At 33.9% G+C, this 27,378-nt stretch overlaps 1 protein-coding gene across 1 annotated transcript in view; it reads right to left on the reverse strand.

Annotated features, from left to right (window-relative positions):
• LOC6645528 (nuclear hormone receptor FTZ-F1) overlaps window positions 1-27,378 on the reverse strand; it is a 63,702-nt gene that overhangs the window by 15,699 nt on the left and 20,625 nt on the right. The window contains exon 3 of the mRNA XM_023177348.2: window positions 878-1,468. Within this exon, the coding sequence (XP_023033116.1) occupies window positions 878-1,468 (591 nt within the window). The remainder of the gene's footprint in view (window positions 1-877; window positions 1,469-27,378) is intronic.

A 27,378-nucleotide genomic window follows, 5' to 3' on the forward strand; every position in this document is an offset into this window, starting at 1 on the left:
TTGCAATTTTAAATATCAATTTAAAAAGAGCTTAAAAAATTAAACCGAATTAGGTTTGAAAACGATTTGTAAACAAAGACAAGTTTCAAATTTAAAAATAAACCAAATGGTTACAATAACCAACATATTACTCATACGCACCATGGTACGTGAAATTCTTTAAAAGCCTTTAAATATGGCCAATTGTAGTTAAACTAAACTAAAACCTGGAAAATGTCTAGAAAATTATCCAATGTTGCATAAAATACTCAATAAAAATGGTGTTAAAAAATAAATAAACAATAATTTCTGCTTTATTTTTCGATTCTCTGTTGATCTGCGCATTGCATTGCATATTAAAAAGCCCCCCTCCACCTATCACTCCTTCTATGTTGTGCCCCCGCCCCCTTTACCACACCTCAAGCCACCACCATACACCATTGTCAGGGTCAACGAATATTCATCATAAAAACAAAACAAAAAAAAAAAAAACACTTGTACGCAAAATGTTGTAAACAACACATTTGAGGGTCAATGATGATGACAATAATAATGATTAGGTTGGAGTGAGGGGCAGGGGAAGGCAGCTTGAAGGATGCCTAGAAGTTTCGATATTGTCAATATAATAATCTATTACTGACAACAATTCAATACTGCTTTAAAAACGTTTTTCTTCTAGCAGGAAGGAGAGGAAAAAAGATGGAGAAAAATTAAAACTGGAAGGTTGTAAGGCTTATCTTTGGTACTTTCTAAGACGAGAAATGGACAGGGGGTCTTAAATCAAGGTTTATATTGTGATTATATATTTGATAAGAGTCTTCAAAATGAATGAAATGTATTTCCTTTCTGGAGTATCTATGTTAAAAATGTAATTGAATTTGAATTTAGTTGTACTCACCCTCCAGTTTCATGCCCACTTCAAGGCATTTTTGGAAACGACAATACGGACATCGTTTCCGTTGCGTTTTGTCAATGTGACAGGATCGTTCGGCCACACAGGTGTAGACTTTTTTATTTTGTACCGTTCGCTTGAAGAAACCTTTGCAGGACTCACAGGTTAGCAAACCATAATGATAGCCGCTGACTTTATCGCCGCATACGGGGCATAATTCTTCAAAGAGATGCTTGAAATCGATAGCTTCACCGGATGCATTATGTCCACCGGTGCTGCCACCATGACCACCGGAGGCCGATGCTGAGGTACCGCCATGTGGATGATGATGTCCACCACCACCACCACCACCATTGTTGCCATTGCCGGCTGATGGATTTGAGGAGGAATTGCCACCACCACCATTACCACCGGGTGTGGAATTTTGTGGTCCTCCCATATGAGAGGAATTGTTTGATTGTGGTAAGAGCATATAGCCACCGCCACCAGTTGAACTCCCTGAACCGGAGCTGCCATTTAAGAGATTGGCACCACCGCCACCACCTCCTCCACCACCGCCGCTTTGTTGCGAGTGTGAGGATGTGGTATCTTGATAGCCTGTTGGGAATATATACTGTGAATCAAAATTGTATATATACGAATAGGATTGGGATGTGAATTGATTGTTGTTGTTGTTGTTGTTGTTATTATTGGCATTATTTGATAGATTCTGTTGCTGGTAATGTTGTTGCTGCTGCTGCTGATGAGCTCCTCCTCCACTATTGCCGCCGCCGCCGCCTCCTCCTCCTCCACCACTGCTACCTCCAGTCAGCTGCAACGTATAGGCGCTATAATCATCATCATTGTTATCATTATTGCTGCCCTGTTGTTGCTGCTGTTGCTGCTGCTGCTGCTGTTGCTGTTGCTGTTGTTGAGTTGCTGCTGCCAATGCTGGACTGGAGGGCTGCTGATGCTCCAATTGCATACTAAATGGCGACATACTCAACGACGAGATGAACTGAACTGTCGCCTGTTGTTGTTGGGGATCCATTTCTAATAACATTTCATGGAATTTCGATATGGAATTCGTTTTTGCAGGTTTGCTTTTTCTTAAATTTGTTGTTGTTTTTTTGTTTTTCCTTTTTTGTATTATTTAATTTTATGTTGTTTTGTTTTTGTTTTCTCTTGGACGGCAGTAATTAAACCAAACCAAACGAAACACAAAAAAAAATTAGTTATTACAAAAACAAAACAAAAATTATTAATAATAATTTTTAGTTGCAAGTTTTTGGTTTTCCTTTTGTTCTCTTTTGCTCCGCCTTTTTGTTTTTGTTTTTGTTATTGTTTGTGCTTAGTTTTTTTCAGAGTTTTATTATTTGGTTTTAAATTTGCTCATAAAATAGATTTAGTTTATAATTTTGATTTTGGTTTGGATTAAGTTTATACGGTGGTCTGGCCTTTGCACTTAATTGTTGTTGCTGTTGGTGTTGTCGTTGTTGTTGTTGTTGTTGCTGCTGCTGCGGTTTTTGTTGTTGTTGCTGTTGTTGATGTTGCTGTTGTATGTGCATCAACATTTTTAAGGCGAATTTACAGGCAAATGTTCGACATTTGCTAAGTTTTTGTTTTTTATTTTCTTACTTTAGAAATTGTTTATTGATTTTTAATTAATTACAAAATTGTTTTTTTTTTTATTTTGTTTTATTAGAGCAGTTTTCTCTAAAAAAAAATAATTTGTTCAACTTTATTTTTGTATTGAAATTTTTTATTTGTTTAAGATCTTTTTCTTTTAAACATTTTCTTTGGGAAAATGTCTTTCATTTTTGGAATAGATTCTTTTAGAATTGATTATTTTTATACGTTTAAAACATAATTTTTGTTAAATTTTGTTTACTTTTAGAAAGTGCGAATAATTGTTTATGATATATATGTAAAAATTTTGAAACTTTAGAAGTTTTTTTTTTTTAACGAAAAATGAGTTTTCTTTTAGAAAACGTTTTTCTTTATGCACATATATTTATATATTTAAAAGTTTTCCCCGTTTGAAATGGAGTGATGTGGTTGTTGTTTTGTTTGTTGTTGTTCTTTATAAGAAATTATTACTTTTCATATCATAAGGTTTTTTAGTTTATCAATTTGGTTTTGGGTTTTATATATATTTAACACACTTTTTGTTGTTGTTATTTTAGCTTTGAAACAAGAAAACAATTTTTGAAACTTTTCTTGATTTTGGGTTTTGTTGTTGTTGTTGTTGTTGTTGTTGTTGTTGAGGGTATCGAAGGACAGGGGTAAGTCACAATTTATATATCATTTGGTTTTTTTTTTGTTTTCTTTTAGATCTTTTTAAGATTTATGTTTATGTTTAGATATTTTGTTTTGTTTTGTTGTGTTTTGTTAAATTTTAGAAATTTAATGTGAAGTTGAAGATATATATATATATGCGTATATATATGTAGATTTATGTATATCCGGTTGACACTTTATTTTGTAATTCGTAATTCGATTTTCTTGTATTTTTGCAGGTACTTTGACGAGGTGAGTGAAGATATAATATACATTTATTTGTATTTATATATATATATATATATATATATATATATATATAGAGATGTAGATTTATATAGAGACAGCAAAAAAAAAGGATGTTTCTTTTGTTTGTTTATTTTGTTTCTTGGTTTTGTTTATAGCCTGTTTAGAGGTAGGGCTTTTTCCTATATACAGAGAGAGAGAGAGAAAGATATATATATATTTAATATATATATATATATATTGGATTTTGTCCGTTTTATTGTTATTGTTGCAGTTGCAGTTGTTTGTTGTTGTCGATTTGTGTGTAACACGTATACGATTTGCATATATCTTTTTATAACTTTATATATATGTATATATTTGATGTTGTTATTGCTGTTGTTGTTGGTGTTTTGATTTTTGTTAATTTACACAGTAAATTGGGGTCACAACAACATTTATTGCAATTTATTTGTTGTTTTTTTTTTTTTCAGCAACAAAAAAAAAACAAAAACCAAAAAAAAATCCCACAAAAAAAAAATTTAGTTGCAAAGAATAAAGAACGAGGAATAACCAAAAACGAAGAGGGGAATCATCTCATTTACACATTTATAGATCTAGATCGAGATCTATCTATATCTATGTATATATATGTATGTATATATATGTATATATGTACATTAGTTGTTTATATATAACACAAATCTAACGCAGCAAGAGAACATAATCCTTGGGCTGTTCTGCTGGTTAATTTACGGATATGTGTTAGATATAATATATATAAATATATATATATATGCACATATATATGTATATATATATATATATATATGTTTTTTATATATGTATAAGGCAGTTGCAGCAATTTGCTGCAATTCTTACTTTCTTAATTCTTTTACTTTACAACAAACAAAAATTTAAAAAAAATATATATATTATTATTAACACACGCACAATTGTGTTGATTCGTTGTTGTTGTTGTTGTTGTTGTTGCTGTATGTATGCTATTGATGTGTATGTTTATATTTTGTAGGTGTAACTACTTTTGCTTTTGGTGTTTAACTTTTTTTTTGTTTTTTTTTTGCTTTATTATTTTTTTGTGTGTGTGTTTTTTTTTGGATTTTAGATATATATAGTTTTAATTTGCTATGCGAAAAACACGACCAACATCAACCACGTATCTCGATTGACTAAAAACGCCAAGTAAAACGCCGAGGATACCGCAATACACTAAAAAGTCGCTGCCAACGGCAACTGAGCAGCTGGCAGAGCCAGTAGCAGCAGCAGAAGCAGCGAACGAACGTCAGCAGCAGAGCACTCTCGCTCTCAATTGCATGAGCCCCCGCCGTCGCTGCTGCCGTGCCGCCCATCTATTAGCAATACAAAAACTACACTACATGAAAACTCACTCTCACTCTTTAATATGCCTTCTCTCTGGTGTGCTCAGCAAGCAGGCAGCAGGCAGCACCAGTTTCACTTTCAATAATAAACAAGAGAGCGTCGATGTGCAGGCGGCGAACAGAGAGCTAAAGAGCGACACAGTACAGTGCGAGGGAGCGCTGCGCGTTTAAAGCTCTCTTTTGACTGTGGCTTGACTTAGTGGCCCCCTTTTTTTTTTGTAGTTGTAGTTGTTGGTGTTGTTTCGCTTTTGTTGAAAGCGAAAGTGAAACTTTTTGGCTTAGCTTTGAGCCACTGTTCGTACTGTGTGTGTTGTTGGTTGGTTGGTTGTTGTTGCCGTTGCCGTTGCTGCTGCTGCCACAAGTCAATTCTTTCAGAGGAAATAAATATTATGAAAAACCTTTTGTAACTGGGAATTTTGTTGGTTTTTTTTTTTTTTCATTTTCATTTTCATTTTTGCTGCTGTTGTCTGTTGTCTTCTTCTTTAGTTTGCCAAGTTGGCGGCTCTGCTGCGACGCTGACGCTGCTGCAGCTGCTTGGTTTAGTTTTTGTTTTTGTATATCTTCTTGGCGTGTGTGTGTGTGTGTCTGTTTGTGTGTTGCTGTTGCTTTTTTGTTGCTTGGTCTCAATTAGTTGTTGTTATTGTCGTTGTTGCATTTGTTCATGACACGGTTTTCATGTGGCGTGTTTTCGTTTCCTATTTCTTTGGTGTCTTTTGTTGTTGTTATTGGTTTCTGTGTGAGTGTGTGTGTGTGTGTATTTGCTTTTTTCTTCTTCTTCTTCTTCATCTTCTTACCATACCGTGCACAGCCCCTTTAAGTCCCTTGTGAAGCATATTAAGATGTAACAGGTGAGTTAGAAGAGAAGAATTTCCCATCTATCATACGCACTGTTGGCCGTTAAGAAATCTCTTCGCTAGAAAAATGCTATCTACTTGGTATCTTACTGTCACATCTAATCTTTGTCAATATTAAACTACAATTATTAAGAAAATATTATTGCCTCTTTGGCTATTTTTATTTAGTTCTGCTTACGTTTTGTGCAGTGTGTTAGTTTAAGTTGGCCAAAAATTTTTCATTAACTTATTAACTTGCATGACTAACGGATTTATGATCATTATTATGTATATGTATGTGTGTAATTTTCAGATAAAAATTTATTTAAAAAAATTTAATTACATTTCATGGTTATTTCTTAGCTTCAAAATACAATAGAAAATCAAAATATTATGTATACGCAACGTATGACTTTTTTAAAAGTAGGTACACGCAACGTATACTTAATTTTAGTTCGCTATATTAAAAACTTTAGACTTTATAAATGTATACTTGGATATTATTTGGCGAATTCCCTCGTTTTGATTACTGAATCCGGTTATAACGACTCCGCTTATAATGTCCGTCCGGTTAAAGCGACTGAAGTTCGATGAGTGATTGGTTGGTCCCAATACAAACTTATATGAAAGGCACTCCGGTTAGTACGTCTTCCGGATATAACGACGAAAATCGTCGGTCCCTTAAGCGACTTTATAACCAGATTCTACTGTATTTTATTTCTGGTCAAATTATCTTCCTCTTTATGTCAACTATATCGAATGGATTTGGCTTTTCCTAATTTAACTTTTGAATTCTTTTCTCATTTATTCATTTTATTTTTTTTTATTAATTTTCGCTTTTTTATCTATATATGTATATATTTTATATTTGTCTACATTTTTTATATTGTTTCTAACTTTTAATTGGTGCTTATTTTTTTTTTGTTTTTATTTTAATTTATTCCATATTATATTTGAATTCATATTATTAACAAATGCATTTTCATAACAAAAACCAAATGTTTAATTATTTATTGTTTCGGCTTGTTTAAATTCGCCCATCGAATGAGTTAAAGAATGCGTAGTGATCATATTTGAGCACAAGAAGCCATTCCGAAGCCCAATATTTCTATATTTGGTTAATTTTTAAGACCTCTTGATGCCTTACCCCCATGTCATCTTGACCCCCCCCTAGTTTCTTTTACATCTCATTTGATATTATTCCATTTATGTATTTTCATGTCGTGTCTTGGAATTTGCATTGCTCAGTCAGCTTTAAATTTTCGCTAGTTATTTTCGCTCTTTATCAATTTGGCTTTGGGTCCAATCAGTTTCTACAACGTATGCGTAATATATTACCCTTAATTACTCGAACCCCCCCGCCAAAAAAAAAAAAAAACAACAACAAAGAAGACAAAAAATGGCCATTAAATAGCTTTAACATGCAGGCAACCGCAAGAGACGCCATAAAGCAGCGGCAACAGCAGCCAAATAAGGATGTCCAAAAACGAAAGAAAAATGAATGGAAATGGAAGAGACAAGAGACCCTAAAAAACGGGCAAACATAAGATTACATAAGATCGAGATCCCCCACCGAAAGGAGTATAAAATAATATATAAAATCGGGGCCTGACAACGACAACGACGACGACGACGGCGACGAAAAACTTTCACTCAGTTTTGCCTCCTTAACTAACCAAAAACGGAACTAAAGAAGCCAAAAACAAAAACAACAACAACCATCGATGACACCCATTAAAATGCAACGTATTTCAGTTTTTTCTTTTTGGTGGGCAGTTCATGAATCACAAAAATGCCGCAAAATATTGCTACATTTTCGATGGCTGCGAAACAAGAAGAAGTTGACTGCTGACTGCTGTTGCCTGTTGATGGATGAGAAAGGGGGAAAAACCCGAAATGCAGTTACAAAAATGGAAATCACTTTTGTGAGAAGAAGATGCACGTGAAGAAAAAAAAGTGAAACACGTTTTGTGTATGTGCGAGTGTGTGTGTGTGTGTGTGTGTGTGTGTGCCCACCTTCGCGTCATCATGTATAAGTAGGTAGAGGTAGGCAGATTGGATGTGGATTACAACATTTCAACGCTCAATTACCCTGAAAAGAAAAGATGACGACTCCTCTTCTTTTACCTCTCTACAAGCACACACTTTGTATATCTCACTCACTCACTTCTCTCTCTCTCTTGGCATCACACTCTCTGTTTTTGGTGTGTGTCTTTCTTAATATTGAAGAAGCACTCTTATGAAATCTATAGCCAACGCACTTCCCATTGTTTCTCATTTCCTGCCTTCATGACTCTCTGTTTCTCCCCCGCCACCATCCCCCCCGCCCCATGGACGTTACCATTAGGCGAAACCAAGAGTAAATATGATTTTATATATAAACAAGTGTTGATCTTTATATACCCTATAGTCTATAGCTAAAATATATTGACCAATAAGAAGTGAGTGATGCGTTTTGAATTTATTAAAAGACTTTTTCTTACTTTTTTGTTGCAAAATTGGAAAAAAGGACGATTTTTGTTACAAAAAAAAACTATACAATGGCTCATTTACTGTTAGATTAAACTTGTGTTTATTAGTTATGTTAATAGGAGATCAACAGCTTGGCTATCAGAGTTGTCTTTTGAGTGTTTATCGCCACATTTAAGCCTAGTGATATCGATAAACTTGACTTTAGAACAACTTGATTTTAACCCTTTGGATATTGAAAAAATTTGACTAAATGCTAAAAAGGAATTAAATATACAAGGGTTAAGTGTGAAAATCATCCAAGTGAGCCATCTTTGCGGAGTTATGGAGTGACTTTCTTTGCAAAAGTAGATGGAAAAATGGAAACCTTTGATGACCTTAGTCTAGTGATGACAAAGCAAAACAAAATCGATTAATCGATAATTATGATACAACGATCAATTCATGATAAATCCAAGAAATGAAATGATTATTTGAAATTTGTTAAAATTTTTGATATTTTTTCAAAACTAGACATAAAACAAATGTTGTTTAAAAGTAACAACAACTTAAACATGTCTAAGATCATTTTGTTTTCCTGTCTTAAAGTAGAAAAGATCATTCGAAATTCATAAACAAAGAAAATCTCAATATACCCTTTGTTTTCACACTTTGCCGTTCAAATTGTGAGGGTATTCCAAAATGTTCGTGACCGTAGCCAACAAGACTTTTGGGATCTCTGGTCAGGTAATGACAAAACACCCAAGAGATACATACACACACACACACATGCATACAGAGAAGACAAATTTCACTCTCACTCTCAGTTAAACGAAACGAAAAAAAAAAAAACGCAAACAGGTTTCGAGACCTACTTCTGCATCAGCCTTAGCTAGAGCTACAGCTTCCACTTCGCTACTCCATTTAAATGCCTGTGCCACAATTTCTGTATAATTGTGTGTGTGTGTGTGTAACTGTGTGTTGCCCAAAAGATCTGTTAACTTTTTGGGTTCCCTCGTTGTTGTTTTTTGGTTCTCGTTTTCGTTTTGGTTTGGTTTCGCTTTTGCGTTTACCTTTTTGACTTGTGCGCATGCGCAATGACTTTTTCGACAGTTGTTTGTCAATCGGTTGGCAGGCAGTCAGCAACAGCAACAGCAATAGCAATAGCAACAACTACCACACAAATGAATAAGACGAAAAACAAAAAGCCGCTGGTACAGGTCACAAAAGTTGACAAAACGAATGAAAAAAAAACAACATTTTAAGCCTTTCAGTCACGAACCAGGATACAGTGGACCTTAAAATTAATCTTGATTAATATTTATGGTAATATTATTCAAATATCTTGACAGTTTTTCCTTCTTGAATCGGTTTTAAATATATTAGATCGAACTTTATGAAAATTCATTTCAAGCATACATTTTTCTTACGTTTTTTTCTAATAACAAAATGTTTCTGTTACCTCTTGAATTATATTTAAATTGTTGCTAAAAAGAATCCTTGACATTCAAAACTTGTTAAAACGATTATAATTAATAATAAAGTTAATCCAAAGAAAAGAAATGGTAAACGATTATAATTAACTTTAGCATTTCTTTTCTTTGGATTAGCTCTATTTGACAATTGAATAACTAAGCTTAATATTTAATTTAGGTTTAACCAAATCTTTTTATTTAATAATAATAATAAAATAATTTTCTTGTCATTTTCCAATTTTATGCTTTTTTAACAGAAACATAAGAAATATAGTTTCTCAATAATTTATAAATTTTTATATAGAATCCTTTTAATTTTCTATTCCCTTATCATATTTAGTTTGAAACATTTGAAACATTTGACAATTTTGTCTGGTGATTGGAATGACGTGCCTCCGTTGAAGTTGCCGTTGCCGTTGCCACTGATCGTCATTGTCCCTAAGTACCCCTTAACCCTCCTTTGCCACCCCCTTGCAGTGCACTTTGCTGCTGCTGCTGTTGCTGCTGCTGCTGGCACAAATGTTAAACCAAAGGCAACAACGACAACAACGATGGAGAGAAGAAGTGGAAACAGCAGCAACAACAAAAATATCAACTTTGGACTGTATCTGGTATTCTGTTTTTGGGGACTTGGCACAACAAAACAACAACAGAAAGAAAAACGACAGCACAAGGCACATGGCAATGTCCACGGCACACATAGTGTGTCCAAATTGTTGTTGTTGTTGTTGATGGACATTTGATTTGCCGCCGCTTGGCCCAGGCTTAATTTCATAATAAAACATTAAAACGTATAAAATTTACTTGGAACGTGCAGAGAATAAATGCAGCAGCAGCAACAACAACAACAACAACAACTGTCTGTCTCTCCTTCTCTCTCTCTCTCTTTATCTGCTTGTCTCCAATACCAATTGTTTATTGTTATTGTTGTTGTTGTTGTTGCCTGGTCACTGGCTGGTCACTCGTCACTGGGAATCAGATTTGGTTTCAGTTGAAGTTTTTTGTTATATTGTTGCTGTTGTTGTTGCTGTTATTGTTGGGTCAGTCGAAGGTTTTGTTTATTTATTTTTGTTCAAAATTGTTGCTTTTGGTATGTTTTTTGTATATTTCTTTTTTTTTTCTCTCTATTTTTTACGCAATCCACAGTTAATTTTTATGTTTTGTGTGCCGCGGCTTAATTCTGGAAGTTTGGCTTTTGGTTTTGGTTTTTTTTTTTTTGTTTTTTTAAGTATTTTAATTTATGTGCCGATTGCCAAATGTTACTTGACTTTAGGTACACAGACACACACACACACACAGTTATAAAGTAGTCAGTAGAGTAAAATACATTTAAGTCTTTCGTAAGTTGGGGTTTTTTTTTTTTTTGGTCATATGTTAGAGGTTGACTGAATGGTCGGGTCAGCCAACAGTTGAATGAGTGACTAAGTGGCTATATTTATACATATATATCCATATATACCTATATGTCAGAAGGGCTAATAAGGTGCGAAAACAAGTAGTAATAATAATATTTGCATTTACACTTAACTTTACTTAATAACTTTACATCTCTTTCGAAGAAGCTCTTAAAAAAACAAATGAATACAAATCAAATCAATCAATTTGATTTAGTGAAAAGAATTCAACTCAAATGATTATAAAATTAAGTTTCAAATTAACCTAAGACGAATAGTTTCAACTTCAAGGCACTTAAACCTTAACCTTATTCAAAAGGTTTGAAAAATCTACCTAAAGATTCCTAAAGAGCTTGTGGATCCCTGGGTCAAAAATTAGGCCTTGGCCAGCCTGAAGGATCCCCGAGGCCCACTTGAAGCAGTCACACCTCCTTTCGCAATACTGTAAAACAAAAATTGGAAGCAGGTAACCTATATGATTGTAATATGTATATTACATGAACAAATTCCTTAAAAGAGGAATTAACTTAGCCATTAAATTGAATATTAGCCATGCGTCTAAAAAGCAATTAATATACATAAAATTATTTTTATTATGTATATTATGGTTTTGTGTATTTAACAACGATTTTAACAAAATAATTGATGAGCTAATAAATTTGGAATATGTAAACTAAATATACCACATAAAATTAGGATTCCTTAACTATAATAGTTTTAGATTCGTTTCTTAAGCAGGTTTAATTTCCAATTTTACCTATTTTTAAAAACTTTTTTTTCCCATTTTCATTTAATTGTTTCCTTTATTTTATAGATACTTTTCAAATAACAATTTGCTATGCCTTTGCCCTAGTTTTTAAGTTCTTTTTATTAATTTAAATAATTATTTAACCTTTTTTCCTATTTAATATTTAGTTTATTTAATTCTTTAACCTTTAATCTCATATATACAGTGGTGGCCAGCAGGTTAGCCCCTTTTTTTTTGAACTCGGCCCCTAAGAAAGTTAATGAAGAAATTTGATACATGTTTCATAAAAATCCGACAAAAATTAGATCGATCTAATCGCCTATCATTTCACGCTTATTAGGTAAAAGGGACGGTTCGTACGCAGGCAAAAGAAAGAGATGGATGATGTGTGGGAAATTTCGCTTGCCTATTTATTGAAATGATAGGCGATTAGATCGATCTAATTTTTGTCGGATTTTTATGAAACATGTATCATTTGACGGGAAATTCAATATACTTTCATACTTAGGTTAAGAAAAAGTACTTTAGTTTAAATTGGTATCGTAAAACGGCGTCAATCCAAGAGACCTCAAGAATTACATACAAAAACCCGAAATTTCGATGGGCCCCAAAACAAATACTGGGGCTAAAATGAAAATTTTGGTATGCAGTTTATCTTAGATTACCTAGATCTACAACTTCTTCAAGGAATACACAGGTCTAACTATAATATTAAAGATTTTGGAAAGACCGGGCTAAACTAATGGCCAGCATTTGGGGGCCCATTTTCGTTCAAACGCATCTGTAAAAAAACGTCGAAATCTGACATGACAATAATTACGGGTCATTATCTGAATACAATAACCAACAAATTACTGAAAAAATTTCTTCATTAACTTTCTTAGGAGCCGAGAAAATCAAATTCAAAGTTAAAAAAAAAGAATCTAACCTGGTGACCACCACTGTACATAAAAAAAACTTATTAATGGGTAAATTCACCGATTTTCTTGTAGTTTTTCAATTTTAAAACATTATTATCTAAAATCAATTAAGGACGAGTAAATCCTTTTTTTTATGTAAGAAATGTTTACAGATAGTTCTCGCTGAAGTCGATTCCATTTTCGATATCCTTTTTTTTTTTTTGCAAAATTTCGATAGGTTTTCTGTTATTAACTGTGAGGTAAGTCGATGCTTTTCGATAACAAATGTTATTGAGGATCCTATTGCCATATTTGTTAATTGCTCAGGTGAGATGAGAGATGATCTCATCTTTGGATTATTCTCCATGAGTGTGTGTGTGTGTGTGTGTGCATCGTCAAATTGGCCACCCGCAAACAATTTTCAAATGAGGCAGGTCACTTATTTTTTTACGTTTTTTTTTTTTTTTTTTTTTTGACGAAACGCACAAAGCACACAAAACGCAGACAGAGGCAGCGACTGCGACTGCGACATGGAGTGATGAAGAAGGGGGTGGAGGAGACGGAGAAGGCACAGCAAAACGCGCCTTGATTGGCGTCGCTGCCGTCGCCTGTCAGTTGTCGTCATCGAAGCAAAACAAAAACAAAAAGAGAGAGAGAGAGAGAGAAAAAAAAAAACAAACACACATACAAAACAGAAGCTAAATTTAGAAAATACAAAAACAATTTTTTTTTATCCATTTATATTTTGTTTGTTTTGTTGAATTTTAAGTTTTTTCTTCTTCTTATTTCAACCGCAAAAAGAAACCTAAAAACATGGAAAAAAAAAACCGAAAAAAAACTGAAAACTCGTCTTAACCTGAAACGAAACCTTGTAACATTTTTCCCCAGCTTGGCGACGACAGCGGCGCTGCTTTTAATTGACAAGCCGGCAACGGCAGCAGCGCGCGCAGGCAATAGCAGAAGAGAGAGAGAAGCCAGTCACTCTCTTTCGTTCAGGTTGGTTTTTTTTTTGATCACTTTTGCTTTCAATATGAAATAATCGAGACAACGTAACGAATGCCGCTGCAGTCGCTGCTGCTGCTGCCGCCCGCCTTCTATGAACAAGTTTCGCCCACAAGTTTACTCTCTCACAGACACATACATACTCTCTCTTGCAGAAACTGCCGCTCTCTTGCTTAAGCCCTCTCTCTCTCTCTGTCATCATTGAATAATGTAATAAGTGAAAGTGTCTTGTTGTGTGTGTGACGACGACGACGACGACTACATCATAGCAGTAGCAGCGACGTCGTCGTCGACGTTGCCGTTGCTGTTGCGCTGTTTCTGTTGACCTACTTTTTTGTTGTACAGATTCAGGTCTATGTTAGAGAGATTAATTTCGATTTCGTTTCCACAGTATTTTTTTTCTTTTTTTTTTCTTTATATTCGTGAGGTCTATATGCTCTGCTGCTGCTGCTGCTCGTAGGCATGGCATCTTTGTCGTTGCCTATGCCTATGGCCCATGTTTCTGCGTGTTTGCCTCTCTGTGCGTGTGCTAATAAAACTATGTGTGGGTGTGCGTGTGTTGGGCGGAGTAAGGGGAAAGGGAATAAACCAGGGAAATGGTGAATTGGGTGGTTTATAGTATTTTAAGAGAGTTAGAGGGGGGGTCGGGTCGATCTATGTTCATTGTAATGGAAAACTGTTGCCATGTTGGTGTAGGTTGGTCACATTGTGTGGCTTGCTTGGTGTGTGTGTATTGTTGTTGTTGTTGTTGTTGTTGCGACTCCAACTGTGTTGGTCTTAGGATAGGTTGGTTCCGCACTCTATTTCTTTACAAACATATCCATATATATGTATGTATGTATGTATATATTTTTCTCGCTCTCTATTTTTATACATTTCTGCTTTTTGCCACTGCGCGCCGCTTGTGTTTTCATGTTAATAGGTCAATGGGAAATTTAGTGGGGCGTGTGATGATGATGTAGATGATGGTGATGATGATGATAATGATGATGTTGGGCCTATAAAAATGTGTGTACGCATTTGTTTTGTATGTATAACCCACATATACATATGTATAGGTTGGTATCTTGATATTAATTATATGTATGGTTGGATTTAAGGCTTAAGTTTTGCTTGGACCCATAAATATATGGTTATTTCTTTTTCTGTCTTTTTTTTTTTTTGTATATTAACATCTGGCATATTTCTGTCGCTTTAAGCTGGATAAGACTTAAGTTATCACAAAATGAAAAAAGAAATAAATTAATTAATGAATCATAAGTACATATTAAGTATACATACATATGTATGTATGCAGATTGCTGTTACATAAAAAACTCTGAAATAAAATGTTTCTGAGGAGATATGTCCATATATCAAAGTTCAGAAGAAAAAAAATCACGCATACCACATGTTGACCCACAGAGCCTATAAAGCCAATCGTTTAGTCCATTATTAAAGTGTCAGCAGTCTTAACTTTGAAACCCCCAACATTGCGTATACGTAATCTTTTAGAAGTATGCCTCAAGCTCTTGATGCTTAGGATAATCAAATTTGGAATCTCATTGACCAGTTCGATTTATTTTGAAATTGTTGTTTATATTGAAACCTACCTCAATATCACATTTCAAATATAAATTTTAAATTGCATGATCCATAGGACCGCATATGCCATATCTTTGACCTGTTTTCTATATATGTATGCATATTCTTAATTATCATTATCATTGTTATCAGTTTTCTTGTTTCTTTCGTTTTTCTTTGGTTTTTTTTTTTTTTTTTTTTTGTTGCCATCTTTTTATTGAGCACAAACAAAGAGGGCAAGGGAAGGGAGAAGAAAGAATGCTTGTTGATTGACAAATGAAGTCAGTTGCCGTTTGCTCGTCATAAACCCCAATCTCAATTAAATTAAATTAACTAAAGACGAATCATATATACATATACACGAAAGTATGACAAAAATATCGCCAACAATGCACAATTAAATAAAATACAACAACAATATATATATATATATATATATGTATATATATATATTATTATAAATAAAGAAAAGAAGAAGCAGATACCCAAACGAAACGATGACAACGTAAAATGAGCAAACACAATATACAACAAAGAGTGTGAGAGAGAGAGAGAGAGGGAGGGATAGGGGAGATATTAAGAGCGACAGAGAAGGAGAAACAACGGCGATTACAACAAAACGTGAAATGAAAACGCTACAAAATGATGAGTTGATGATGATGATGAGGTAGGAGAGAAGAAAAAAGGGTAGAAGGCGGGGGAGCAGACGGCTGGCGGGGGAGGAGAGCACACAGAGCATGGGGAAGCGGTCGGCGGTGGCGTCGGCGGCAGCGTTTTCTCTGCGCGCTGACGTCGCCGCGCACACACGTTAACGCTGCACAAAATATTATTCAAAAAACCTTGACACACTTTTGTATGCCGCACACACACACATACATAGCAGAGAGAAGCACACACACACATACGTAGAAGCAAGCACAGCTACACAATTCGCCCAGGGACGGTTTCGACCGCAATTCGCCGTCGCTTGCCCCGCGTCGTGCCGACCGACCGACCGAACGACCGACCAACTGACGAACGGACTGTCGGACCGATGCCTGCCTTCGCCTAGTCCGCCGCTCGAGGAGGTCAGCTTAATGTAGATTTGTATAATTGTCTATACACATACATATATATATATAGTTATGTATTTGTATGCATGCTGGTAGGTGAGTGTTTGCTTTTTGTGTGTGTGTGTGTGTGTGCGCCTTATATTGTATACATTGAGTGCAAACTGCAAAATGCAGTCGACGTCGACGATGCGCAATAAATTTGATTTCAAACTAAATTATATTAATTAACGCACTTTTTGTTTTTGTTTTGTTTAATACACATTTTGAATTTAATTTTTCTTTATTTATTTATTTATTTTTGTTTTTTTTGCTTGTGTTGTTTTTGTGTGCGTAATGAGGTCAGGCCACATGTTTGTAGATCGCTTGTCGCTCTGTCAAGCCAATATCATATCAATATAAAGCACAGGTGTGGCCCCTCCCCATCCTAGGCCGGGCACTCTCTCGTTCTGTTTAACCGCTGACGATTTGCGGTTTCTTAATAGTCGTGATCTTAATACACTGTATCTATTCATGGTGTCAAAGAGAGAGATAGAGAAAGAGAGACACATAGAGAGCTTGCCATTATGATCACTTAATCTATAAGAAACGCCCAAAGCGATTTCCCCAGCTCTTTTAAGAACAAAATTTGCAAAAAGGATAATTTTCTTCTTATTCGGTAGAGATAGAGAGAGAGAGAGAGAGGGAGGGAAAGGATAGAAAAACTATCTTCAAAAGGGCTATAAACTGATTCTTTTCCTCAATTTCCCTTCCCCAACAGCAAAATTTAACCAAATTTTAATAACAATGATCAATTTCCCCCTCTAAATTCGACCATCTTCAACCCCCGGCACTGCTCAGATCGAATAGGATTAACCAAAATAAATATAATTTTTAACCAATAGACTACTAGCTACGTATTAAACTAGTAGTAAGCAAAATATTAATTTTTGAGCACAAATAAAACTATATTCAGTTAGTTTACCATTCAAAATTTTCCACTTAGCTATTACAAAATATGGAAATCAATCTGTATTAGCTTTTACAGCATAATTAAGATGATCAACATTAACTTAACAACGGTAAAAGTTTAATAACAATCTTATTTATCCACTTTTTCAATAATCATCTACACTTGCTCCGTATAATTATCTTGAAAATCAGGACATTGATTTTAGCCAAAGGGGAAACATACATACATATATAATCTTTTAAATATTATTAAATTAGATTGTCCAAAATGTAAAGTTTTTCTTTGGTTGTTGCTTTCGAATCTCCTTACTCCCACTCCCGTCCATCATACGAAAGCCTTTCCCTATTCAACATTGACAGAAATGCACAAGCACAGACAGGCATTGAAATGTCGCGTTTCTCTTCTTTTCTTTTGTGTGTGTGTTGGACTGTTCGATAATCGGCTGTCGATAATGTTATTCCAGTTTTTCTTCTTCTTTTGTATTTTTTGTGTGTATGTGTTTTTTTTTTTGCAAAATATACAAAATAAACTCGTACATATAAGTATATACAGTAAGAGAACTGCAATTCACTTAACTGAAACAACAACGTCTCACGCGCACTTCGACAACGTCGCTGCTGCTGCTGTGCGGCTGCTGCGCAGTTACTGCGCTGCTTAGCCATCGGTTGCAGTTGACGAAGACGAAGCTTGTAACTAGGTCACGAGGCCACAAAAACAATTGCAGTTGGTATAGAGAGAACGAGGATGAAGTGAGGGCGGCAGTGTGGTGGGGGTAGCGGGGGGTAGTAAAGGTGGTGGTGGGTGGGTGGGTAGTGGTAGCTTTTGGGGGATGGCAGAGTTAAGAAACAAGAGAAGATGGCGGGGTGTGTTGGGGAGGGCTGAAAAAAAATGCATTGCTGCCCGTTTTTAGCTGCGTATTTCGGATTATGATGGTCGTCGGAGAGAGAAAGAGAGGGAGGTAGGCAGAGGGGGTTGTTGGTGTTTTTTTTTTCCGTTGGGTGGGTCAGGGTGTCTCTATTTTTTGTTTTTGTTTTTTTTTGTATACAGAGCTTCCTCTGAAAGAAACCCAACGGAAGGGAGAGTGTAAGAGAGAAAGAGAGTGTGCGAGCAAGAGAGTTTCTGATGCGTAGAAACAAATGTGTTGCCGGAGCTCAGGAGGAAGGGAGGAGGAAGGACCAAAGGGAGTGGGCGAGAAATTCAGTAAGGAGGCTGAATGGATTCTGCTCTAAAAGATTTAGGTCGGCACAAACAACGCAACTTGCCTAATTACAATAAAAACAACAATAAACCCTTAAAAAAACGAATAATAATTTGTTTTTGTTATCGCTTTTTAATGAATTTTTTTTCTTGAATAAACTTATATGAAAACCCTTATTTATTTCATTTTTCATTTTTGTGTTTTTTTCTCTTTTACTTGCTCTTTCTTATGAATTAAAGTTTCAGTTAGGTTAGGTCAGGTAGGTTTTGGGGTTAGGTTAGGTTGCTTCTTGTTAAGGGGGGAGGGGCAAAGGGTGAAGATAAAGTAAGAAACATTAAACATGCGCAGAATGACACAAATAAACAATAAAGATGCAGATAATGTGAGAATAAAAGACACACCTACACAGATGTAAAAATAATTATGCAGATAATGCAAATGTGAGGAAAAAAAATAATAGATAACACCAGAATAGAGAATAGATGCAAAGAATGACACTAAAATTGAGATTCGTTTGTATCCCAACTCCACCTAAGAACCTATAACCGTATGTGATTCGTAATTCTACGAATTTAAGAGGTAAATTATCCTTATAGGAATGACACAATGTTAACATCTCTCTATTTCTCTCTCTCTCCCACACACTTTCACTTGGGAAACTCTCACAGAAAGCCTTACGAAATCAAACCAATTAACTAATAAAAAATGACACCACATTTGAAAAAAATAATTAAGCAAATAGTAGAAAAGTAAATCAACCAAAAAAATATATCATAATTACGTTTCGATTTGTATTTTTTTTTGGCTCGCTCAGCATTGGAATTTCAGCGATTTGTTGTGCCAAAAACCCCAAAAAAAAAAGAAAAAACAAAAAACATTAAGAAGAAAAAATATTATTAAAACCGCAGCAAAAAGCAAATCAGAGTCTCACATATATAAAATATTGCAGAGAGCCACCATTCAAAATGTTAATATGTACATATATGATTTTTTTTTTCTTTCTTCTTCTTCTTTATATACCCTGTACCCTGATTATGGTCTAAAGAAGAGTTTAAGAATTTGTTAAAAGCTTTCAATTATGTATATCTATTTCCTAGAATTAAACAAAAGTCGTGGATCTAAGATTGGTTGTATTTCTATGTTGATAATTATACCATACACCCATAGGGTGAAATGGTATATTAAAGTCGCCAAAATGTATGTAACAGGCAGAAGGAAGCATCTCCGACCCCACAAAGTATATATATTCTTGATCAGGATCAACAACCGAGTCGATCTAGCTATGTCCGTCTGTCCGTCCGTCCGTCCGTCCGTCCGTCCGTCCGTCCGTCCGTCCGTCCGTCCGTCCGTCCGTCCGTCTGTCCGTATGAACACCTAGATCTCGGAGACTGTAAGAGCTAGAGCCACCAAATTTGGTTTGTAGACTCGTGTAGTATGTAGAGTGATCAAGTTTATTTCAAATTTTTGCCACGCCCCTTTCCGCCCCCGCAATTTAAAAAAAACGTTTATCTCAAAAACTATTCCAGCTAGAGACACCATATTTGGTATGTATATTCGCTTAGTAAATGCACACATTTTGTATGTGTAAAAATTTTGCCACGCCCTTTTCCGCCCCCGTAATTTGAAAAACTTGATTATCTCCCGTATTTTTTTACCTTATGCAATCAAATTTGGCACACTTAAATTTAATACTAATATCTAGCAAACTACCAAATTTGATCAAAATCGAACAGTTGAGTTATGCATATAAACGTTTTTCCATAAGGCCGGAGTTGGCCGTTGGCTGGTGGGGGCGCTAGGGTGCTCGTATGATTGAGTGAGCGAGATACTAAGATATGCTTGTAAGAAGCATGTGAAAATGCATTTGTTTAATAAAGTTGAAATATTTGCTTTACTGGTGTATGGTATACCTAAGTCGGCGAGACGACTTACTTACTTCATTTTTTACTAAAACTTAAAAAAAAAAAACATTTAAGCTACTAACTAAAAACGTTTATAAACAAATTTACTAACTTACTGAAAGCTAATAAAACAATGTAAAAAACTTTAAACAAAATGCTAAAACTATTTCAAAGACGTCTTAATCTGTTGTTTCAAAATGTCGAATATAACATAATCCGAAATTAATATATGTAATTCTTCTGGGACTTAGAAATTTAGACTTTGACAATACTTATTGAATTTTGGATTTTTCTTGTATAGAATTGAATATTTTTTTATAAAAATGACTTAAAAAATAATCAACTAATTATGATTATTTTAACATTAACAGTAGGTTAACTAATTATGTTTTGATTTTCTTAGAATTTGAATCAAAATTGCTTATTTTATTGAAATATATTTTAATATTTTAAATATAATATATATATTTTTTTACCTTAGCCTAACTTTCTAGGTAAATTGTCCATAAGTTTCTCTTTTTCAATTGAATATCTGAATTTTTTTTACTTCTGACTTGAATTTTTCACTTTTTATTCATTTTTGAGCTACATCATCAAACTACTGGGTATTTAAAAGTCGTTTCTATCAACTTATTACAAAATTTTATGTGTTTTGGTTTTGGGATTTTGATTTTTCATTTTTTTGTTTTTTTTTTTTTTTTTGGGTTTTTTATTTTGCTGTTTTTGTTTCTTTAATTATGGTTTGAAGTCCCAAGGTGGCTGCAATCCAAATTCAACAGCCAACTCATGTCTGCCTAATTGGTTAGATTTTTCTATTTTGTTGTTGCTGCTGCGCTTGCCAGTGACTAACAACAATTAACATTAAACATATAAATAAATTTAGTGTTTGACCAAAATGTGAAGACAATGTACAATACAAGAGAGACAAGTTAACACACAAAAAAAAAACCGCAACAAAAAATGAATAAAATATAAATAAATAAAAAGATAAACAAAAAGAAAAAATTCATACATACATAATGTTTAGATGCAAAGATAAAGAGCAGAGAGAAGATGCAAAAGAGTGGGTAACCCAACCATCGTAATGCTTTAAAGTTATGTAGTATGTATTGTAATTTTCAGCTATTTGTATATGCGGGTTGGCTGACTAACTGACTAACTGACTGACTGACTGACTGGCTGGCTGGCTCCCAAATGGCAAATCAAACTTAACTTGTTATACACACACACACACACACACACACAGACACACAAATAAAATCATTTACCAAAAATTTCAAACAAAAAAAAACCGGACTAACTGCAAATTTCTGTAATCTTTTTGACTATAATCCCAATCGATTTGAATTAGATTTTCAACTGATTTACTAATACTCTAATAAAAAAGCAAAAATTAATAAATTATAACTCAATGTTTATTTCTGAATGTTTTGTAATCAAAGATGAAATTTATTACACATTAAGTATCCGCCATGTTGTCAGAAATCAATTTAAGGGTAAGACTATGCAACTTATTTCATATATATTTTAATTCAATTCAATAAGAAATATTTAAGTTAAACCCTTAATTAATGTTAATCCGTATCATCTACCAAAGTATAAGAATTTTAATTTTTATTCTGTTTGAAGTTTAAGAATTTTGATTTGATGTTTTATTTCTTTTCTAATCAAGAGGGAAATTTGTTACACATTAAGTATCCGCCATGTTGTCAGTAATCAATTTAAGGGTAAGACTATGCAACTTATTTCATATATATTCATTTATATTTCAATTCAATTCATCAAGAAATATTCAAATTAAACCCTTATTTAATGTTAGTCCGCATCATCTACCAAGGATTAAAATTTTAATTTTTATTCTGTTTTAAGTATAAGAATTTTGATGTTTTATTTCTTCCATACAATAATTATAGAAAATATTAATGCAATTAAAAAAAGATGAAAAAAAAGAAATGAACATCAAGAAAAACATAATGAAAAATAGCAAGGCAAATTGGTATTCTCTTTGATATTTTTTTCGTGATTGAAAAATTCCTTTACCATTATCCATGCCACACAACAGAAAGCAAAATAAAAGTGAATAAACAAATCACAAAAAACCAAAAAAAAAACAAGGAAAATTAAAAGACTCAAAAACGATTAATATGCCAAAAACAAAAATAAACAAAAAAAGAAACTATTTTAAAACCAACAACAACAACAACAAATTTTGCACTAAAAGTTTCGTAAAAGAATCAGAGACAGAAAAAAAAAGAAACCAGACCAGACAAAAAAAAAAACTAAATGGAAGCAAAATCTCAAGAAACGCAGTCAACAATAACAACAATAATAACAACAACAACAACAGCAGCAACCATAGCTAAAAATTTGCTACGTCTGGCTGGCTCAGCTGACGTCTCTGTTGACGTCGACGCCGGCGTTGACGTTGGCAGCGGCCCGTTGTTAGATATGGTGACCCACTAACCTACTTTTCGCTTTGAAAACGCTCAAGCTTTTTTTACGTACAAACATACACATTATATACATACATATATAATATATACATATATAATATATACATATATATGTATATACGTAGGTTTTTTCTTTACTGCTTCTCTTTTTTTTTGGTTTTTTCTTTTTGATTAAAATTATATAAACAAAGTGGAAATATTCAACAACGCAATCGACACAGAAACAAAATAATGAAAATGAAGACAAAAAGAGCCAAGAGAGCACAAATACGCAGCGAGAAAGAGAGAGAGAGAAAGGCATAGCGAGAGAGAGGAGCTTTTTTTTTTGTTTTTGGACGGCCTCAATGAGAGGAGATTCCCACACACGCACTAAAATTGTGTGACTACTACCCACTCCACCCCCCTGCGCCCCCTCACGCACGCATCCCCATCACCCCACACCCTTCATTTCACCATCATCATCCACCATATTGAACCTAACCCAACAAAAAATGCTGAAAACGAAACAAAACCGAAAAAAAGAAGAAAAGAAACAAAAAAGAAAAAGAAAAAAAAAGCTCACGCACATTGTATACTTTTTTTTTGGCAGCTTTATTTCTCTTTTTTTTGTTTTGTATACCCTTTGAATACCAAAGGGGGGTGTAGACAAAGAGGTAGGTATATAAGTTAGTTAGATTGCTTGAAATGTTTATTTTTCTATATTTAATTTTATTTATTTTTCTCCTTTTAATGTCCTTTTAATCATAATTTTCATTCATATTTCCTTTAGCCATCTTATGGTTTCATCAAACGCAAGCAGTTATCAAGCAGTGTTTCTTCGCACAGCCCATAAAGCATTTCAAGCAAAGCCCTACTCTCGTTTGCTCATCTATTTTTGTATTTTATATAGTTTACTTTTATTTTAAGTTAAGTTTGCTTTGGTTAAGTAGATTATTCTCCTATGGTTACAGAAATCCCAAGCAGTCGACAAGCAGTGGTTTCTCATGTAACCCATAAAGCAGTTAAAGCAGTGTTTAAATTCATCTCAACATCAGTTAAAGCAGTTCGTATAGTCCTACTAACATGAGAGAGATCAAATCAAGCCAGTCGGTCATTTTATAGGGTATTCTCAATGTCGACACTTTAACCCATTGATTTTTCCATTGGCTGATTGTGCGTACAGCACAGTAACAACAAATACCACTACAATGGGCCCAAAAAGTCTCTCAATTTCGTTTCGTTTAGCTTATTCACGATCGTTTGCGCAATTTTGCTCATTCATCGCACGCACTTTCGGTTTTTTTTTTCATTATCTTTTTTGTTTTTTGGGTTGGTTTTTTTTTTTTGTGTTTCTCTCCCCCCTCCACCTCTGGGGCTACTCTTTGTTTTTTTTTCTTTTGGGTTTTTGTTTTTGTTAATTTTGAAATAAATTTTGGTTTCATTTAGCTTGTTGCCCGATTGTACGTTTTTCCAATCGAATTTCATCAATTTACGTTAAGTTTTTTATGTTTATTTCATGTGGTTTCCTTTTTTGGGGGAAAGTCAACAATACACAGAAATCGAAAAGTAAAGAAAAGTAAAGGCAAAATAAAAATACAAAAATGTGTCCGATTTGGCCATATGGTTGACTATATTCATGTATGACCTCATTTTAGGAGTTCAGTGGGGCAAATTATGCGATCATGTTTAGGGCAATTTTATAGTCCTTTAGTAGAGATATGGAAATTTTAGTGACATCTAGTGTAAGTTTTCTATGTTCTAAATAAAATCTTGATGTTACAAATGTAGAAAAATTTCCAGCCAAGACTGTCTTTAAGAAATGGAGACATATATTAAAAAATATTAACCAAATGTAATTTTAAGGTCCTAGGTATCCAGTTTCATCTTGCCTATGGGAACAGTGGTCCTTAAAAGTTTAGCACTTCAAAAATATTTCAATTTTAATTAATAATTTCAAAAAGTATTTGGAATTGAAACAGTTTAAAGTTCGAAAGTGTTTTTGGGTAACGAAAATAGGCTCGAACAAAATGAGTTGCGAATTCGTTTATTGAGTAAAAAATTACTTTCAGTTTTTTCAGGATATTCTTCTTCAATTAATTTCAATTCTTTTTTAAAGGCCAGTAGTCGCCAGCGTTCTCTTGTGTTAATATTGTGAGTCATGAAATGGAACATGAATGTATATATTTTTTTAATCACAAGTTATTTTATTTTTGATTGTAAATGTGAAATGTAAAATGTGTCATTTTGTGTAAGTATTATGGTCTTTTTGTCGACCATTTCAATTGAATATTAACTTACCAACATGTATGCAAACATAATTATATATATAGGTATACATACATATGTACATATATAAACTTTATAACATCGGCAAAGCAACAACGCGACCCATGGCCCCCATAGAGTCAAGTGGCTTTGGCTTGGCTTGGCTTGACTTCACTCAACTCAACTCGACACGACTCGACTCGACTCTTGACTCACACACACACACACACACACTGACTTGACTGACTTGGCTCTGACTGTTTGGTAATCAAATCTAGGTGGTGACCCAAATTGCATTGACCTAGTTCAAGCAAGGCGGTCATCAGATCCCCCTTATCCACCACCCTCATCTCTCAACCAACCACCCACCAACCCACCCACCCACTCACCCACTCACATACACGCGCACAATTAATATGTGCTATCTATATACAACAACGTCCTTTGAGATCATATGCAGCAACTTGACTAAATTGACAACAACAACCAACAAACTAAACTAAAGGAAAACTATTTTAGCATAGTTAATATCAATCCCAATCAAAAAGGCCTAAGCAAGTTATAAGCCTGCAAAAAAAAATCACGTTTTCCTCTCCTCCAAAGTGAAGGACAGACTGTTGAGATTACGATGACGATGATAAGGCTAATGACAGCAACACTTAATAAGCAAAAGATGAATGCTTCAATGATGAAATGGCATAAAAGTCAACTTTAACTAATGTTTTTTTTGTGGTTCGCTAAAAACAGAGAAAGGAAAATGTGGGGAAAAACCAATCAGCAATAAAGAAATAACAAAATAAAGTAAAAACAGAATTTATATTTTTTTTTCAATTGACTTATAATATATTGTTTTTGTCTCTGTTTTTGTTTTCCTAATTAACCATTTTAATTGATCATAAAATGTAAATTAAATAGCCGGAAGACCACAACAACAACTCGACTCAACATTCCGGCTAATGTTCATATAGTCAAAAACAACCACAAAACATTATTAGTTTTTCTTCTTCTTTTAATGAAAAACTTATACAAAAAAAAAAAAAAAAAAACTCAAATATCTAGGTAAAATGTTAATGTCAAGATTGACAATTAACTTTGGCATAATTACAAAAATTTAATATCCATTAAATGTTTTAGGATTTTATTTCATTTAAATTCAATGTGATTTTTTGTTCAAAATGGCAAAATTCTTAAGGCACATTAATGTGAAAAAACAATCAAGATGCTTTTAATATTTTTAATTGTCATTTGATTGTCCGAGAATATAATTTTAGTGATTTTAGATTGAGAGAAGGTCGAAATTAATCGAATTTTGAAGACAGTCGGTCAAAAGGACAAGGTAATATTTCGATAAATTATAGTCGAAGAATGTGAAAACGTGTTTCTTATGTTTTTCAAATCGGTTTCCAATATTTCTTAAAAACTAATGAACATTATCTCCTAGATGTCTTATAGAATTTCCTTTACTGAAGCTCGTTTTATAGTTTATTACTACGTTTCCTGTAGATGGGTTAGTGTGTAGGATTGTAGACAAATAGAATATAAATAGGTTTTCCTGGAGAAAATTCACAAAAATTACATAGTTTTCCCAGTAAGAAATCAATCAAAAGAGTACGATGTAGCATCAAAGCACAGTTACCCCCAAAGAAATGCTAACAATATTATAGTTTGATTTTATATTCATGGAGAATTTGTCAGTCTTTAGGGCATACAAAGGTACTCAACTGTTCAACAATAATTTCTATTTTACGTTAAAAAAAAAGAGTGCACAAATTATTTCATAATTTTCTGTTTTTCTGTTAAATGTTAAGCTACTGAAAGACCTTTGGGCAAAACATAAAAATGATTACAGCAAATAATAAAATATAAAAGCAAAATGAAATGAAAAAAAAAATTAATTTACACCCAAAAAAAAAAATGAAACAAAAAAAAAAAAAATACTCAAGTCAAGTTGACTTGACGACGCAACTCGAGTTGTACCTCTAAATATTATGAGGCTGTGTGTTCAAAAATGATGCAACATTTGGTTGTTGTTGTTGTTGTTGTTATTATTGTTGTTATTTAAATTATTTTTTTTTTTCTTTATTTTTATAATATTGCTTACAATTTTTATTTGCTGTGTGAGAGAGAGAGAGAGAGCAAACAAGTGCCGAATAAACGCACGAGCAAAGAAACGAAGTTGAAAATATTTTGCCGTGCGACGCGCGTGTCTCACACACATACACACTTGCAGAGAGAGAGAGAGAGAGAGAGAGAGAGAAGCGGCCATGTTGTTGGGGCCAAAGCTGACCCACTTTGGGCCTCTACTATATTTGCATGGCCTACTGCACTTGGCCAAGTTTTTGTCTCACTTGCACGCACAGCCGAAAATACAATGAGCAAGCGAGCAAGTGCGAGAGATAACACACGAAAAAAAAAACAACAATAATAAAACACATATTTCTTTTTCGTTTCGTTTTCAGTTTTT

This window comes from Drosophila willistoni, assembly GCF_018902025.1.
Source record: "Drosophila willistoni isolate 14030-0811.24 chromosome XR unlocalized genomic scaffold, UCI_dwil_1.1 Seg143, whole genome shotgun sequence".
Lineage (NCBI taxonomy): Eukaryota > Metazoa > Arthropoda > Insecta > Diptera > Drosophilidae > Drosophila > Drosophila willistoni.